The sequence below is a fragment of the Schistocerca americana genome, chromosome X (assembly GCF_021461395.2).
Source record: "Schistocerca americana isolate TAMUIC-IGC-003095 chromosome X, iqSchAmer2.1, whole genome shotgun sequence".
NCBI classification, from domain to species: Eukaryota; Metazoa; Arthropoda; class Insecta; order Orthoptera; family Acrididae; genus Schistocerca; species Schistocerca americana.
Window position 1 is genome coordinate 409,309,344 of NC_060130.1, and position 15,597 is coordinate 409,324,940.

Here is a 15,597-nt window from a genome sequence, read left to right on the forward strand (position 1 = left end):
ATATATTGAAATTGGTATGAACAGATCTAAATAATTCCAGTGAAATCAATCACTTGAATGGCAACACACTTGTACATACTGCAGTTAAAATTTTTTACCACAATATTATATCAGAAAAACAGAAATTAATATACTATTAATGAGAACAATGCATTGAAGACCAGAGTTCCTATTGTAAGCTACAGAAAGAGCATGAGGAAGGGGATAAAAAATTTACAGTACAACTAAAATATGTCTTTCAGTACTTTTTAATTACAGTCAAGGAATGTCCAGTACATTGCACAAGAAATTTAGTTACTTTTTCAGGAGGGTTCAAGAGATACAACAATACAATATTGCACACATAACATCACAAATTAACACTAGATTATGAAATAATTACAGAAATAAATATGAAAGTAACTCCAAGTGAATTTATATCCAATGAATTTTCAGAAATTTTCAATACAATTTGTGGTAGCCTCATAGTCTCATAGTAATCACAACCACATGTATCATTGAAGTAAGAAGTCTAAACACACACACACACACACACACACACACACACACACACACACACACACACACACACACAGAGAGAGAGAGAGAGAGAGAGAGAGAGAGAGAGAGAGAGTGGGATGAGGGGGGAGATTTCTACAAACACATGTATCATGTTGAAAACAGTATATCATCACTTATCAAGAATCATAACCAAGCCTGGCATCATTGTGTGTGCCAGGAATGATTAAAAGGTACCTGAAGCGTCACTTAAAATGTAAGAAGCAGACATAGAACATCCAGTGCCAGGAACTGACATATGGTATTGGTCCCTGCTAACTTTTGACGAACAATGTTTATGGATAACTGGTTGAAGAATGGTGAGTTTCATTAAGAACTGCCAAGGACAACAATACAAGTTTTCATTTCCACAGTTTTTCACCAAAACTCTATGAAGGGCATTGCTCCACAGAACACCAGAAACACTTTACTACTACAAAAAACCACAAACAATTATAAAATCACTCTTTCCAAATATTTTACTACAATTATACACATTTCCATGTTATAAATGATTTTTAGAGTGTCTGTTCAATATTATTATAATACGCAGTACATAAATTTTGTCTCAAAGTAATAAGAGACCTATAATGACAAATACTTTTAAAATCACTAATAACTAGATGGAATGAATGTTGATCACATTGCAGGTCAATTAATAGCACGTATTTCAATCGTTCTTATTCTGCAAAAAAAGGAAAGAAAGGGAAAAGCTCCAAAAGTTCCAGTTAATTGTCTAAAACATTTAACAGGTAGAATCACCTGTTATATCGCAACACAGTCACCAAAAGTATCCAAATTTCTGAGCCTATTTTTTCTACATAACAACACACAAATACAATGCAATAAAAAAGAGGAAACACTTTATTAACTCAAACAAGAATGTTTTTAAACAAATTTTGTAACACTAAAAATTTCTTTCCTCAAAACCTTTGGTGAGGCAGTTGGGTAGAAAACTGCTAGTTTTACAAAGAATGATAAAATACACGCGTCTTTTACAGAACTAAAAATTCACAATATTTGCTTGGCATAATATTAACGCAACGCTAATTGCTGCAGCAGAGCAACTTCCACAACATGTAACAAATATGAACAGTGAAGAGTTACAAGGAAGGAACTGTAAAAGTAAGCCACACATTAAATGCCTATGTAATAGAAGGATCAATAGTTCGGTGTAATATTTAAGGATTTTACAGAAATTGTGGTGGGTGAGTACATAATAATAATAATAATAATAATAATAATAATAATAATAAATATGGCAGTAACTACAGTGAAATTGAGGGAGAGAATACAATGGTTACCAATAAAATGAAGTACAAAAACAATTATGGTTGCTGAAATAAGTACAAAATATAAGGAAATATTTAATGAAAAATGCTTTCCCCAAAATCAGCATACACTGTATACGTCTTTGCACAAATTCAGAAACAATACACTAAAAGAAACAGTGAGACTAACTCCATAATACAGAGCAGGTACTATGTAACTCAGCTTATTTCATGTAATGAAGTAATATAGTGTACAGAACAACTCCATGACTACTGGCAATAAACTGATAAAAACAGAAAAGTAAAAACACTAACTGAAAGATAACTATAAGTAATCAAATTTTTCTTGCCAAATATACACCACTGACACCTCATTACCTATGTTCATTTGGAACGAATTCAATAATGCTAACATCCACTAAATTGAATTTATTGCTTCGGTTGTGATGCACCACCTGATACTTATAACTGCATGCAACTCTTCGCATACCAAGACTAGTAGTGACTGCTTTCCAAACAAGTGCAGCTGAGAACTTTTATTACATCAATAATGATCAATATTTATGATGTAGTAGTTCACGTTTCCTGCACCCTATGCACTCTGATGGCCTTTGCACATTCTCAGGTTTTTATTTCTCATAGAGATGAATTTAAACACAAAGACACCTTTATATAAAGTTTGAGAGAGAAGTTTAGGCCACAAAAAGTGTAGCATACAACAGTCAAGAAAACCTCAGAATTTTTAACAGACCACAGTTGAACTACTTCTATTAATGTGAGAATACTTCACACATACTGTCCTCTCAACCACACTAGGATCTATCAAAGACATTGGTCCCAAAACTGTGTAATTCAGTATCACTTACAAATTCTCACAGAGATATCACATATAATTCTCAAATATCATTGGTTTAAAAATCACTAGTCACTGCCTGATACTACCTAACCTTAAAGTACCTATATATACCTACAAAGAATAATCTTAAAACAGAATGAGATCACGAACACAGCCAGGTGACTAGGCAGTATACATTTAATGCCTAGAGTGGCAACACGCTTAACATCTATAGCTACACTGAAGGAGCATACCACATAGTACATTTCTTCCTTTTTTTCTTACAATGTATCAAATATGTTTGGCAATAATATCTGAAAGTATAAACATATTAAATTTTCTAGTTCTAAACAGCCGCTGTTGTACATTTCAACCATACAATACAGAACTGGTGAAGTCAAATGCAGTTCAGTCTTTCTCCACTTGAAGATGTCACATTTACCACATAAGTCTTTGAACTTCAGCAATGTCGTCCCAACGAATCTCACGAGTCAAAAATAAATAAAATGTTGACAAGTTGATAATGGCATACATAAAAAACTCTAACCACAACTGCCACCGATACTTTGGATAAACATTCAAGCGAAATATTAAGAATGGTAAAATAAAATAACGAAATTCTAGAAGCTTTTGTGGTACCAAAATTAAGAATACACAAATTAAGTATGACAGCTTATATGCAAATGAATGTGTATCAAGAAAGTATGTTATACAATATCCTCCATACAAATAAATTGGAATTAAAAAATACTTTATCATTGGATTGCGTTCATACAATAACTTCCAAATGTAGAAAACATAATGTCTATTATCAGCCAGGAGGTAAGGATGCACAAATGTGTAATAGCGTACCACTACTGCACACAAAACTAAAAATATTGCTGCAATTATATAATGTTGTCTCAGCCAGCTCTTGAATGAGGCTCCCAAAATTATAAAATAAGGCATACAAAAAGATGATGCAAACAGAATAAAGTACAGCATCTGGGATAAATGTAAGACCGGAACATGGGCCAATTTGTCACCAACAACTATACCTCCATTAATCACGACAAATATCATAAAAATGACACACACTATCAAATAATGGCGCATTTTTACAACATAGTTTGAAATTAACGTGATAAAAGCTTGCCGCCTCTTCCACCAGGAGTAAAGTGGATGGTAGATCAATGCCTGAAACAGAAAATATATAAGTTAGTGACCTTTAATGAAACACTGAGGAAAATATTGTGACACAGCATGACAATACAAGAATCATGATCAAACTTACTGAAACCAAGAGGACAAGGGGGAACAGAAACAAGTGATCAAAAGGTAAAACTGGAAAAGGAAAGCAAAAGAAAAGACTGAAATCCAAAGACACAAAGCAAAATGTAAAAGCTTTCAAGAAAGCTAACAAGATATCAGTATCTTAATGGTAACAAGGCTTTGGAGGAATCTATCTCATTGGCTGTTATTAGCCTGCAATGTGTCGTCAGTCATCAGAACTGCTCAATAGCTTCACTGACAAACATGTTTTACATTAGACAATTAGACACAAATACGGATAAAATGAGTAAATTAGTTGTCTCACAGTGGGGAGGAAACCTATAAAAAAAAACACTCAATCATTCACACCCATCTCACTCATGTTGACTCCCACACTTACACTATCTCACAACCAATGCAGAAAGGGCGAAAGGTGCTAGAAATGTGATTAAAACATAAGTAAAATGAAAGGGGAGCTAAAATAATGGTACAGGAAATGCAACTGGCTGAGCACTTAGAGAAAACAGGGGTGATCCAGTCACCCTGGTAACACATGAAGAACATGTCCTGAAAGTTGGACAAATCACAAAACAATAAAACTCTCACCACATTCGTATGAATGTTAATTAAAATAGATGGCAGATCTGTTTACAAATCTGCCGCTGCCCTCTAGTCTGAAAATAAAACACAGTCCAATAAACAGTGGAGGGTCCTCTCACCAGGGGAAGTAGCCATGTGTCATAGGGCTGTGGCCAATGTGAAGACAAGTAGGGAGAACTCTGTGCTGTATACCTGGCTGGAAGGAGGTACACCATACCATGGCTGTGTTGTGGGCTTTACTAGATGGAGCTTATTGTCTGTCACTTCCAGACACTTATCTTCACATCAGTGCACAACTCTGTACCTCAAAAGCATAATGATAGCATGCAGAGTGAGGACACACTGAACTGAGAATCATAGCTCATGACACCTCCTTGGCTGCTGCATCCTTCCTTCCATTCCCAGCAATAAATATGTGCTCTTGCACCCAGCCGAAACACACCTCCTTCCCTAGCCTTTGTAAGTGGAGAAGGTAGTTCTGGATCTCCTGGAGTATTTTTTCAGCTGGATACATATGTTGCAGAGGCTGAACGGCACTCGGGGAATCTGAACAGATGAGGAATTTAGTGGGCATGGCACACGTTACACAGACTAAATAACAACCCACTCAGCAAAGAAAACTAAGAAAAAGAATTACAGACAGTACAATTCATAGCTACAAACAATAGCACCCATATAGTACAAAAACTCAATCAAAAAATTAAAACACAACTAAAGAAAAAGCAAAACAAGCAGAGAGCACAGAACCCCACAGACACTACAGCACACACAAAACAGTAACACTCATGACATAAATAACAGCAAAAAATGGTACATTCCTACAAACAAACAAAGCAACATACAAGATAGCAAATATACTAAAGAAACAGGGATTACAAATAGCTTACAGAACAAAAAACACTTTCCAATAACATCTACAAACGACAGAAAAACCAGATAAATGCCAAGGAGCAGGTATATACCAGCTAGAGTGCCAAGAATGTAAATCAGTATATCTGGGGATGACAAGCAGGAAGTTTAAAACTAGATATAAAGAACATATAAGAAGTTGGAAATATGAAAATAGCAATACTACCTTCGCCGAACACCTGATAAAACATGGACATGAACCATCCAACATGGAATGTGACATGACAGTCATCACAGTGAATAATCACAACAAAAAGCTCCTGACATTGCAAGAAAACTTTCACATACAAAGAGCCATTGCGATAGAAAAGAAGGTACTCAATGACCAAATCCATATAAACAGTAACACTCTGATCATGCTAGACACCAAAATAACAACAAACCGAAATGTAACCAGAATAAATAAAAAATAAAATAAAAATAACAAAAAAACCACACAAACAAACACACACACACACACATATCAAACAAAAAACAAACACACAACAACAGTTGGCAACCACTACACACCAACACCACAGACGTGACAAATGTGGATGGAAGAATGCCAGATATTAGCTAGCTGGAGTATGAGAACTAACAAATACACCTCCAGGACCACACACGTGTTAACAGCGCTGGAAATCTTAAGTAACACTGAACGATACATTCACAATACAGCAGCATAGTACGTCTATCACATAATATGTTTATTGTATGTATAAAAAGTAACTTTTATTTCAGGCCACTGAGGATGCTTCCAAAATAAAAGAAGCAAAACACATATGGCAATAAACAAACTGCCTTCATTTAGTTGCATAGACAGTACATACCTCCACAAATTTAGAGCAACTAAGGGAAAGACAGAAAACAGATAAAAATGATGACAGTGAACTTTGGAGGCACCTACGGAATCCCTCCGTTTAGACCCATCTGTGACTATTGCTACGGTTATTGTGCTTATTTATGTCAGTAAACATCATCTTGAAAACAGAAACAGAAGTGCAAACTCTCCTGTACTGCACTAAATCTAAAATTACTCTGAGCCTCTGCAGTAGCAAGGGTGGCACTTGGTTAAAACACCAGATATGAGCATTTTCATGAGATCCCAAACAGCCTCGCTCCCTGTGGGCGATTGGTAAAGCAGCACTTCAAAGGTGGATTTGCAATGGTATGGTATGGTATGCTGTTGAATTGGGAGTAGCGAGGAACGTACACATCTGATGCACCATGAGGAGTTAAGCTCTACAAAAAGGAAGCAGAAGAGTCCTGGCTGCTCCCCAAGACCTGTGGCTAAGACACTTCAAAACATTCAGTGCCTTCTGAGGCCTCACCTTCAGGTGTGGAAACCACAACAGTTTGGAGTAAAAAATAAGGCCCACAAACCACACAGAGTCTTTAAAAGTGAGAATGGTGTTCCACATATGCAAATCCAGTAATTAAAAATACGACAACAATGATTACAATGAAAGAACTCTGATCATGCTAGCCACCAAAACAACAACAAACCGAAATGCAACCAGGATAAATAAAAAATCAAATAAAATAAAAATAACAAAAAACACAAACCCATAAAGGGGGGGGGGGGGGGGGTGTAAAACCAGTCTTTGCAGCCCACTTCTCCAGCCTCTTTACTGTAAGTTGCAACTGATGAGTTGCTGTTGCAGTAATGGAGGAGAAACAGAAAATCCCAAAATCATCCACAAATAAGGAGCATAGTATGAGATGTCTTAGTGCAGACGTGATAGTGTTTATGGCTATGGCAAAGAGGTTAACGTGTAAAACACTGCCCTGAGGAACACCATTCTCCTGCTCAAAATGATCCAACAGCCCATCACCAACTTGGGACGTAAAAAAGCACTTATACAGGAAGCACTGTAAAGCCCCACTGATGGAGTAGTTCCAGAATACTATGTCTCAAGTTGTGTGGTAGTCCTCAAAGGAGCTGGCTGGTCCCTAACAACTAGACCAGATGATGGTTAACCATTTGCTTCAGGGTCTTTCCTACCCAGCTCATTAAGGCAACATTCTAGTAACTACTGGGACATGTGCAGTCCTTTCCTGGTTTGAGGAAAGGTATCAAAATTGCTGCTCCATGAGATGGTGAAGTGGCCTGTCTGCCATATCAAATTAAACATTTGAGGAGGACTTCCCTTGACACTGCTTGCAAATGTCGAAACAGACTGGAGTGACAGGGCACAATATCACATGCCTCAGACAGTGCCAAATCCAACTCTCACATCGAAAAAGGTCAGTTGTAAGACTGAAAAAGGTCAGTTGTAAGACTGAAAAAGGTCAGTTGTAAGACTCAGAACTGTTGGATCATAAGCCCAACTTGGCCTTCTCTACAGTCACACGGTAGTGGTGAAATGCCAGATCCTGGTTAGCATTGGGACTAGTTAGTGCAAGATACTCTGCCATCATGTGAGCGGCGTTTCAGGGTGATGCTTGGAGACACCACTGTTCCAGCACTGTTGATTTTGGTAAACTACTGTGTTTACTGAAAATCCTCCTGATGGCTTCTGTTACTTCTGTAGGATAAGTGGAATGGTTGATAGAGTTCAAGAATGCTTGCCTTGACCTTTTCTTGCTCACTTTAGTTACGCATTGGCTCTTGCAACTTGAAAGGCTGTGATGTTGTCTGATGTTCAGTGATATCGGATATGTCAGCAGCATCATGGATCCCTCGTGTGATGAGGTCCACCCATTTCTGAATGCCGTCTACGTACAAACACAGCCAACTAGCTGAACAGTGTGCAGCTAGCCCTGCTGACCATCCATTTCAGTGGCTTCTGTTCAAGTAATGATCCATCCAGTATGTAGAGCCACAATGGGAAGTCACTGGAATGAAGTTCATCAGGTGCTTCACACTGAGCAGGGTATGCATGGGCTGGAGAGCAGAAAGACAGATTGATGGCTGAGGATGACCCAGGAGCAGCCGAGAAATTAGTGGTATCGCCTGTGTTGAGGATGTACAGCTCCTGAGACATCATGAGGTTCTCCAAGACTTGACCCCTATGGCTAGTATAGTTTGAGCCCCCCATAACACATTAGTGATACTTGGGAAATGGGAAATGGGCATGTGGGAGTTTTGTAAGATCCCTGAGAGCCTCAGAATCTATTGCATCCTGTGGAGGTAAGTACAGTGAGTAGATAGCGAATTACCAGTTCATATTAATGGCAACAGCTACTGCTTATAGGTTAGCAACCAAGGATAGAATAGAGGAGTGGTGTGTGTTAGTGACAAACAGAGCAAATTTGCTTCTTTGCCCTGGGAGGGTCTTGTAGCAACTACCACAGCAGGGGTAGGGGCATTTCTGGGTTTCTTAGCAAACTCTGCCTTAGGACGCACAGGCAGCTCCACATTGGTGGTGGCAAATGTGGCTTTATCTGATGTTCTTGATGTTATTTGCAGAGCGAACGGGGGGGGGGGGGGGGGGGGGGGGGGGGGGGGGGGGGGGGTTAATGGGTTCCGAAACAACGAAACAAGTGCAGCTCGACACATGCATTGACAAACACATGTATTACTACTGGCTCTTACAACCTCCATTTGTGTAGCAGCATCGGCTTTCTGAGCTGGCTGTTGAAGAACTTTAGCAAAGGAGGTAGAGAAATTAGGGGGGCTGCATAACCTTACAGATCTTTCGGCCTCACCATATGGGATATGCTTCATTGTCTAAACATCTGGTATCGTCTTTTCCTCAAGGAAGACATGCAGTCCGTACTCCAGACAGGGGGATCCCCAGAGCAACTGACACACTTCGGATGAGATGAACTACTGACTCCTTTGTGGAAGCCTTGCCACAATTGCCACAGGTGGCTTTACCCTTACTTCCGAAGGTGGTGTGCACAAATTCTGACATTTAAAGAGCACATTTGGTTCAATACATAAAGCCACATGCTTATGCAAAGGAAACCCACTTTGACACACTCTAGGAGTTTTGTGATACTGAAAATGAGGATAAACGAGTCTGGTTTGACCAGATCACCATGCGCCCTTTTCATTATATTGTACACATCCATAACGTCTTCTTGGGCCCGCTGAGCTTTCAGTTCCTCTTTGGAAATATCTACAAGATCCCTGCACAACACAATATCTTTGCTATGGTTGAAGGTGTTGACGAGCTCCATTTCTGACGTATGAGGTGTTATCAAAAAGTAACGGGAATTTTTGTTTTTCTTAAAGAATCTGTATTTATTTATCAACAACATCAATTTTGTCCACTTCAAAGTAATCCCTCTCAGGTAGAATAAAATTGTGCAGTATTTTTTCCAATCTTGGAAGCACTTCTGGAACTTACTTTTCATCATGGTGTTTAGCTCCTTCGGTGATACTGTTTTTATCTCATCAATGGTGGCAAAATGCAATCCTTTCATGGTTCTCTTCAGCCTCAAAAATAGTAAGAAATTGCAGTGTCTGGCAATTAAGGTGGCTGAGGCAACAACGGCCTTGGCATCCATGATGCATTACTCCTTTTCACTCTAAGAAAAAAGAGAGAAGAACCTTCACAGGGCATCCAAGGGCAGTCATCTTAAATGTCTTCCCTATCCTCTTTGAAACATTTACACCACTCAAGCTCTTGTCTTGTGTATTGTGTACTGAACCAGAGACCTAGAAACGACAGAAGATTTGTCCCGCCATAGCCCTCAGTGGTCCACAACCCCACGACAGTCCACCCATCCCACCGCCGCCCCACACCGAACTCAGTGTTACTGAGAGGTTCGGCCCCCAGTGGTCCCCAAGTGAGTAAAGTGGTGAGGGCTTGCCACGTAACAGATGATAGCTGTGGAAACCATACCCAGCTAAAATTATCGCCTTGTGATCAGATGGGTGAGAGGACCTCATCGAAGGTGGAGGAAATGGTGTGATACACCCCCCCCCCCCCAAACCAGTGTTCGTGCCAGAGTGATACAATGTTCCTGCATATAACAATGTTGAGATCATCGAGGAAAACAGAATAGCTACCGGGTCAAATGAGGGAGGGAGAGAGCGTGTGGACACACACATACACACACACACACACACACACACACACACACACACACACACACACAAAGTGTGAAGCTGGGTGTCCTTCAGTGCAGTGTATTATCTATGGTGAGAAACTCTCATCCCCCAACAGCAATGAATAAAATATAGTGATGCACAGAAAACAGTGTGAAATGTTAAATGGGGAAGGAATTTGTTATGTGGGTTCAAGGAATAAAAGGTTGTGGTGACTGTGGTTCTTGTAGTTGTAGTAGTAGTAGTAGTAGTAGTATGCATCAGTTCTGGGTCACAGCAAAGCTGAGGGCCTATCTGCAATAGTGTAACCCTCAGTATGCCGGCACAATGAGTTAAGGTTTTAGTTTTTATTGCAATATTCACTCTCTTAAAAAATGTGGTCAGCAGTAGTAGCATTGCCAGCTAGTATTTCATAGAGGCATGTTCAATTTCAGTTTATGTCTTATGTCAGTTAAGATCGTTCATTCTTTGAGAATATGAATTACTGTCAATGGTACTCCCCACGTGCACTGTGGTGAGAGGGGATGGGTGTCCTCTAGTTGCAAGAGAGATTCATGTGCAAGTTTCGTGTGATGAGTATGTAGCTGGAAATACAACCGCTGCTTTGCGAAGAGGACTGAAGTGAAGTTTGCCACTCTGATTGTTGAGAGAGTGTTGGTATGTGCAGTATTTTGCCATTCTGTGTTAGATGCTCTCAAGATGATGTGTCTGAGATGTGACCGACCATCAATGCTTGGGTTCTCAGCTGTAATGTTTCTGTTGTGGTTGCATCCTTGGCGAGTGTCAGTAAGGCCACTGGTGGCACATAAAAATCATGAATATTGGAGGCCAACAAATTCCGTGAGCAGCATTCGTCTACTGCTTACAACCCATTAAACGAGTCACTATGTACAATGAAGTTGTGGTTTGGACAAGTTCCAGTATGATGGAGGGCTCAAAAGATGGCAGTAAATGCACTGCACGTATTTAGTAGTGTGTGCTAACAATAACCTCATGTATAAAGATAGGTGTAATCTAGATAGCCACTGACCTTACAGTCATGTATATATATGACTTCATTACATGGATAATGATGATATACAGAGTTAAATATCTGCCAGGAAGAATTGGGATCTGTAGTTCCCTTGGTGCCACAGTGCATGCCATCCATATTACTGGCCTGGGGACAAACCCCAGGGGAATGTGAGATGATGATCTTTGTATACAAGCAAGTGGTGGTGGTTGTGGCGGTGGTGGTGGTGATGGTGGTGGGGTAGTATTGGGTGTTGGAGTTCTTTAGAGTCTGCACAGAATACTGTGGCTGGTAGATGCACAGACAGCAGGGCATGCATAGGGGGAGAGGTAGTGGTGGGGGCTGCAGGCAAGTGCTGTAAGGGAAATGCTGAGTGCTGGAGGGGAAATGTCATTCTGAACTGCAGCCTGCACTCACATTTTTTGTAAATATTAAGCGGGGCCTGTTCCATGTCCACACTTGCTTGGTGACCATTCAAAAAGATCTGTCACCTCTGCATTGGTTAGTATCTAAAAAGAATTCTGTCAAAAATGCAGCAATTTATTTTCTCGTGGCTTGTTGACAATTTGTTACTTGTAGAGAAGAGTCACAAGTGGCGAATTTTGAGTAAAAACTACACATTTCTCTGGTTGCCCTGTTAAAATTTCATTCTTTTGTCAAAACACAGTGGAGTTTACACAGTCTCACCTCGCTAACATGTTCTGCAGTCGCCACTGGGAGAGAATTCTGAAACAGTGGTTTATTAAGTAAGGAATTGAGGAAAAGTAAGATCAGCATCTTATGAAAAAACACTTCCTTGGCACAAAATAAACTGTAATGTCTTCACTTACGTTTTCCAAAACAAACAGCATTTCTCGTTTCTCCAGCTATTGATTGCCCTTAAAAACTACATTCTTCCATCGAAAAGTCTGTAGTTAGAGGAATAATGTGGTGGATAATGAAGTTATGCATAATAACCATACGGTAAAATACTCTCCTCTTTGTTCGGTATCATTTGCCAAAATCTAATTTTGATATCTCAAACAGTTTATAAAATAGGAGGAATGTTGTGGGTATTTCCCTCTGCCTTCATTGCTGTCACACACAATCACAAATGAGTGTGCTACATCAGATCAATTTTCTCTAGATTGGTGACAGAGACCTACACTCCAAGTCTAAAGAAGAATTCAATATGTTAGCTAAATTTCATACGCACCAAGATATTATACGCATCAAATGCAAAATCATAGTGACCTCTATTTTTCACTGCAAACTTTATTGAATTTCATGCAGTGTCTTATTTCCATGTAAATATCACAATAACTATTACCATTAACAAAATGAACCTGATATATAAAGCTACAAGTAAAGGAAAAATGAAATTTTTTTATCAAATAGTTTCTGTAAAATTGTTTGCGAAAGATTGCAGGGCATGTGCCTCAACTCTGTCATTGCCAACTGACTGAAAGAAGGCAGACAGTGTCGGCCTCCCCTTCCGAACAAACGAATGAATTTGCCCAGAACTTTGGATGAAAATTTGTCATTGCGTATCAGCCATCGTATCCTGTGCGGACTCTACATAGGTCCTCAATCCAAATCTCAAAAGGTCTACCTGTTCAGTGGCAGTTAATAAGCAACCTGATCCTGTCATTCTGAAACAGAATGGAGCAACAAACATTTTCTGGTTGCTAGCTAATAGTGATCACGTAACTGATGAGAAGCAGCTCGCGTCATACTATCAACAGTGGAATGCACACTTCTGCAAGGAGACTATCAACTAGGGCTGTACGAGATGCTGCAGTTGCTAGTATTACTCAGTTATGGTGTACACAAGGTCTAATAAACCTTGTACAGATGGTGTTGCTGAACATAAGCAATACATCTACAGTCAAGACAAAATTAGCATTTTACAAAACTTTAATAAACCCACTCCATCCATTCCTCAAGAGGTGTTGCTGAGGAAACAGTGTTCTGTTTCTTCATGCATTTATCATTTAGTTGTCTTATGTGTGTTGTCCATGTTAGGTTACTACCAAATAATACTCCCAAAATGCTGAATTGGTCAACTTTCTAGTAACTGGTCTCCTAAGTAATGCTCTGGGAGTGTATATAGAGACCAAATTCTGCAAAAGTGCAGGTCACGAGATTTTGTTGATGAAACACAGTACCTGTGTTTCTAGGGCCAACCCTGTGCCCTTTGAATAGCATTCTGAAATGCTGTTCTGCAGTGATCTTCAAATGTAATATGCAGAGTAAATCACGTGAGAGTTAACACCCCTATTATTTCAAGAACAGTTCCAAGTATCAAAATGAGATTTTCAGTATATGACAGTACGCCAAGGGGGCACATACTTTGGTATGTGATAGTGTCTTACTCAAAAGGATGTACTGAAGCAAGTATGATTTTTTAATAGAATAATATACTTTTTTTGGTGGCATCCAAAAGCACTTGGATAGACGAGTTCAGTAACATAGTGTTCATTAATGTTGAGGTTGAAACTCTTCGTAAAGGCATCCAAGAAATATACTAAAATTGGAAAGCAATGTGGCCAGGTTCAGTTCTTGTGGCGCAAACACTGCCACGCAGAGCTTGCATGCTCTGTCATTATATGCAGCAAAACAGCCCTACACTACTAAGATAAAACTTCATTTCCATACGACAGGTACAGGGTCAGCTATGATTTTTGTATATGTAACTATAGCATAGGCTAGCTTCTGCCGCATCAGATGTGGTTTAGAGCTATTTCAAATGCCTGCACATTTTCAGGTTTCTGTGGAAACCATTGAAGTTTTGTCAAGCAGTTTTCCATCTAAATCCTCCCCATTGCTGTTTACTTGTCAAAGCAGACGCAGAAACGGTCATTCATACTTCACAATAATAAACATCCCTGTTCAAGAAGAAAGGAAACTACTGAATCAACTTTCTTACACACACACACACACACACACACACACACACACACACACACACACATCCCTGTTCAAGAAGAAAGGAAACTACTGAATCAACTTTCTTACACACACACACACACACACACACACACACACACACACACACACACCTGACCTGTCTTTGCCCAGAAACACCTGAATGCTTCTTACAGTAAACCACCTGAAATCGGACAAATGCGTGTATAAACACAATTCAAAACTGTAATTAGACAAAATATGCTTTAAATGAGCTAAACAGTTTATTCAGAATGACTGAAATGTCACCCACAAAATAAATACTTTAATTAATGACATGTAGTTTTACACTTAAGTACATATGTGCTCAAATTGTTTGCCATGAACTGCAAGGCACAACTGCAATCGCCGTTTGAGAGATATATGAACAGAAGAAAGTACATTGGATGATATGGTGTTGCGTGGTGTGGTGATTCCACTGCACATATCGTCGCCAATTGGGGCTTTGTGACAGACTGTAGCATTCAGTGCTCCCCACAGAAAGAAATCAAGACAGTCCCATCAAGACACCTGACCAGCTACTGTACTGCAGCATTCTGTCCATCTACATCTGCATTTACATCCCATGGTCAGGAAACTTTTCATTCAATAGTTGTGTTGCAACATGGGAACAGTGAGCTGGACAGCAGTCATGTTGGAACTATGTACGCTGTCTCTCATCCACTGCTACCTCTTTTACAAGAACAGTTAGAAAGTTCGTAAGGAAGTGTGCATAAGTAATTTCACTCAACATCCCTGGGATGAAGTAAGGTCCCACAATGGAATTTCTTATGATGCCACACCATAGGTTTACGCTTCACCTTTGCCGTCGTACCTGACAAGGCCAGCGTGGATTCTCAGATGCCCAGTAAGGCATGATGTGTAAATTTCCATTATTGTGGTTCGTAAGCATTGCTTAGTAAGCAAAAAGCACACGTTGGAAAAATGCAGTGTCATCTCCAAAGTGATGCAGAGCAAACCAATAAAACTCAATACAACTTTTGAAGTCACACCCACAGTGTGTCTGATGATGCGACCAATGATAAGGGTGGAATTTATGTCGATGCAAGATGTGAATGACATTTGTTGGGTTGATACCACATTCCTTGGGAATAAGTCTCTTGCCACCATTTGTTACATAAAATTAACATGTCTAACTTCTCCTCATTAGTGTACACGCCTGCATTTAGTGTACACGCCTGCATTTAGTGTACACGCCTGCATTTAGTGTACACGCCTGCATTTAGTGTACACGCCTGCATTTAGTGTACAC

The 15,597-nt window shown here is 39.5% G+C and overlaps 1 protein-coding gene across 1 annotated transcript in view; it reads right to left on the bottom strand.

The window, feature by feature from the left end:
• Nucleotides 1-1,317: 1,317 nt before the first annotated feature.
• LOC124555198 (putative Dol-P-Glc:Glc(2)Man(9)GlcNAc(2)-PP-Dol alpha-1,2-glucosyltransferase) overlaps nt 1,318-15,597 on the bottom strand; it is a 109,746-nt gene continuing 95,466 nt past the window's right edge. The window contains exon 5 of the mRNA XM_047129043.1: nt 1,318-3,819. Coding sequence (XP_046984999.1) covers nt 3,082-3,819 — 738 coding nt within the window. The 3' untranslated portion in view covers nt 1,318-3,081. The remainder of the gene's footprint in view (nt 3,820-15,597) is intronic.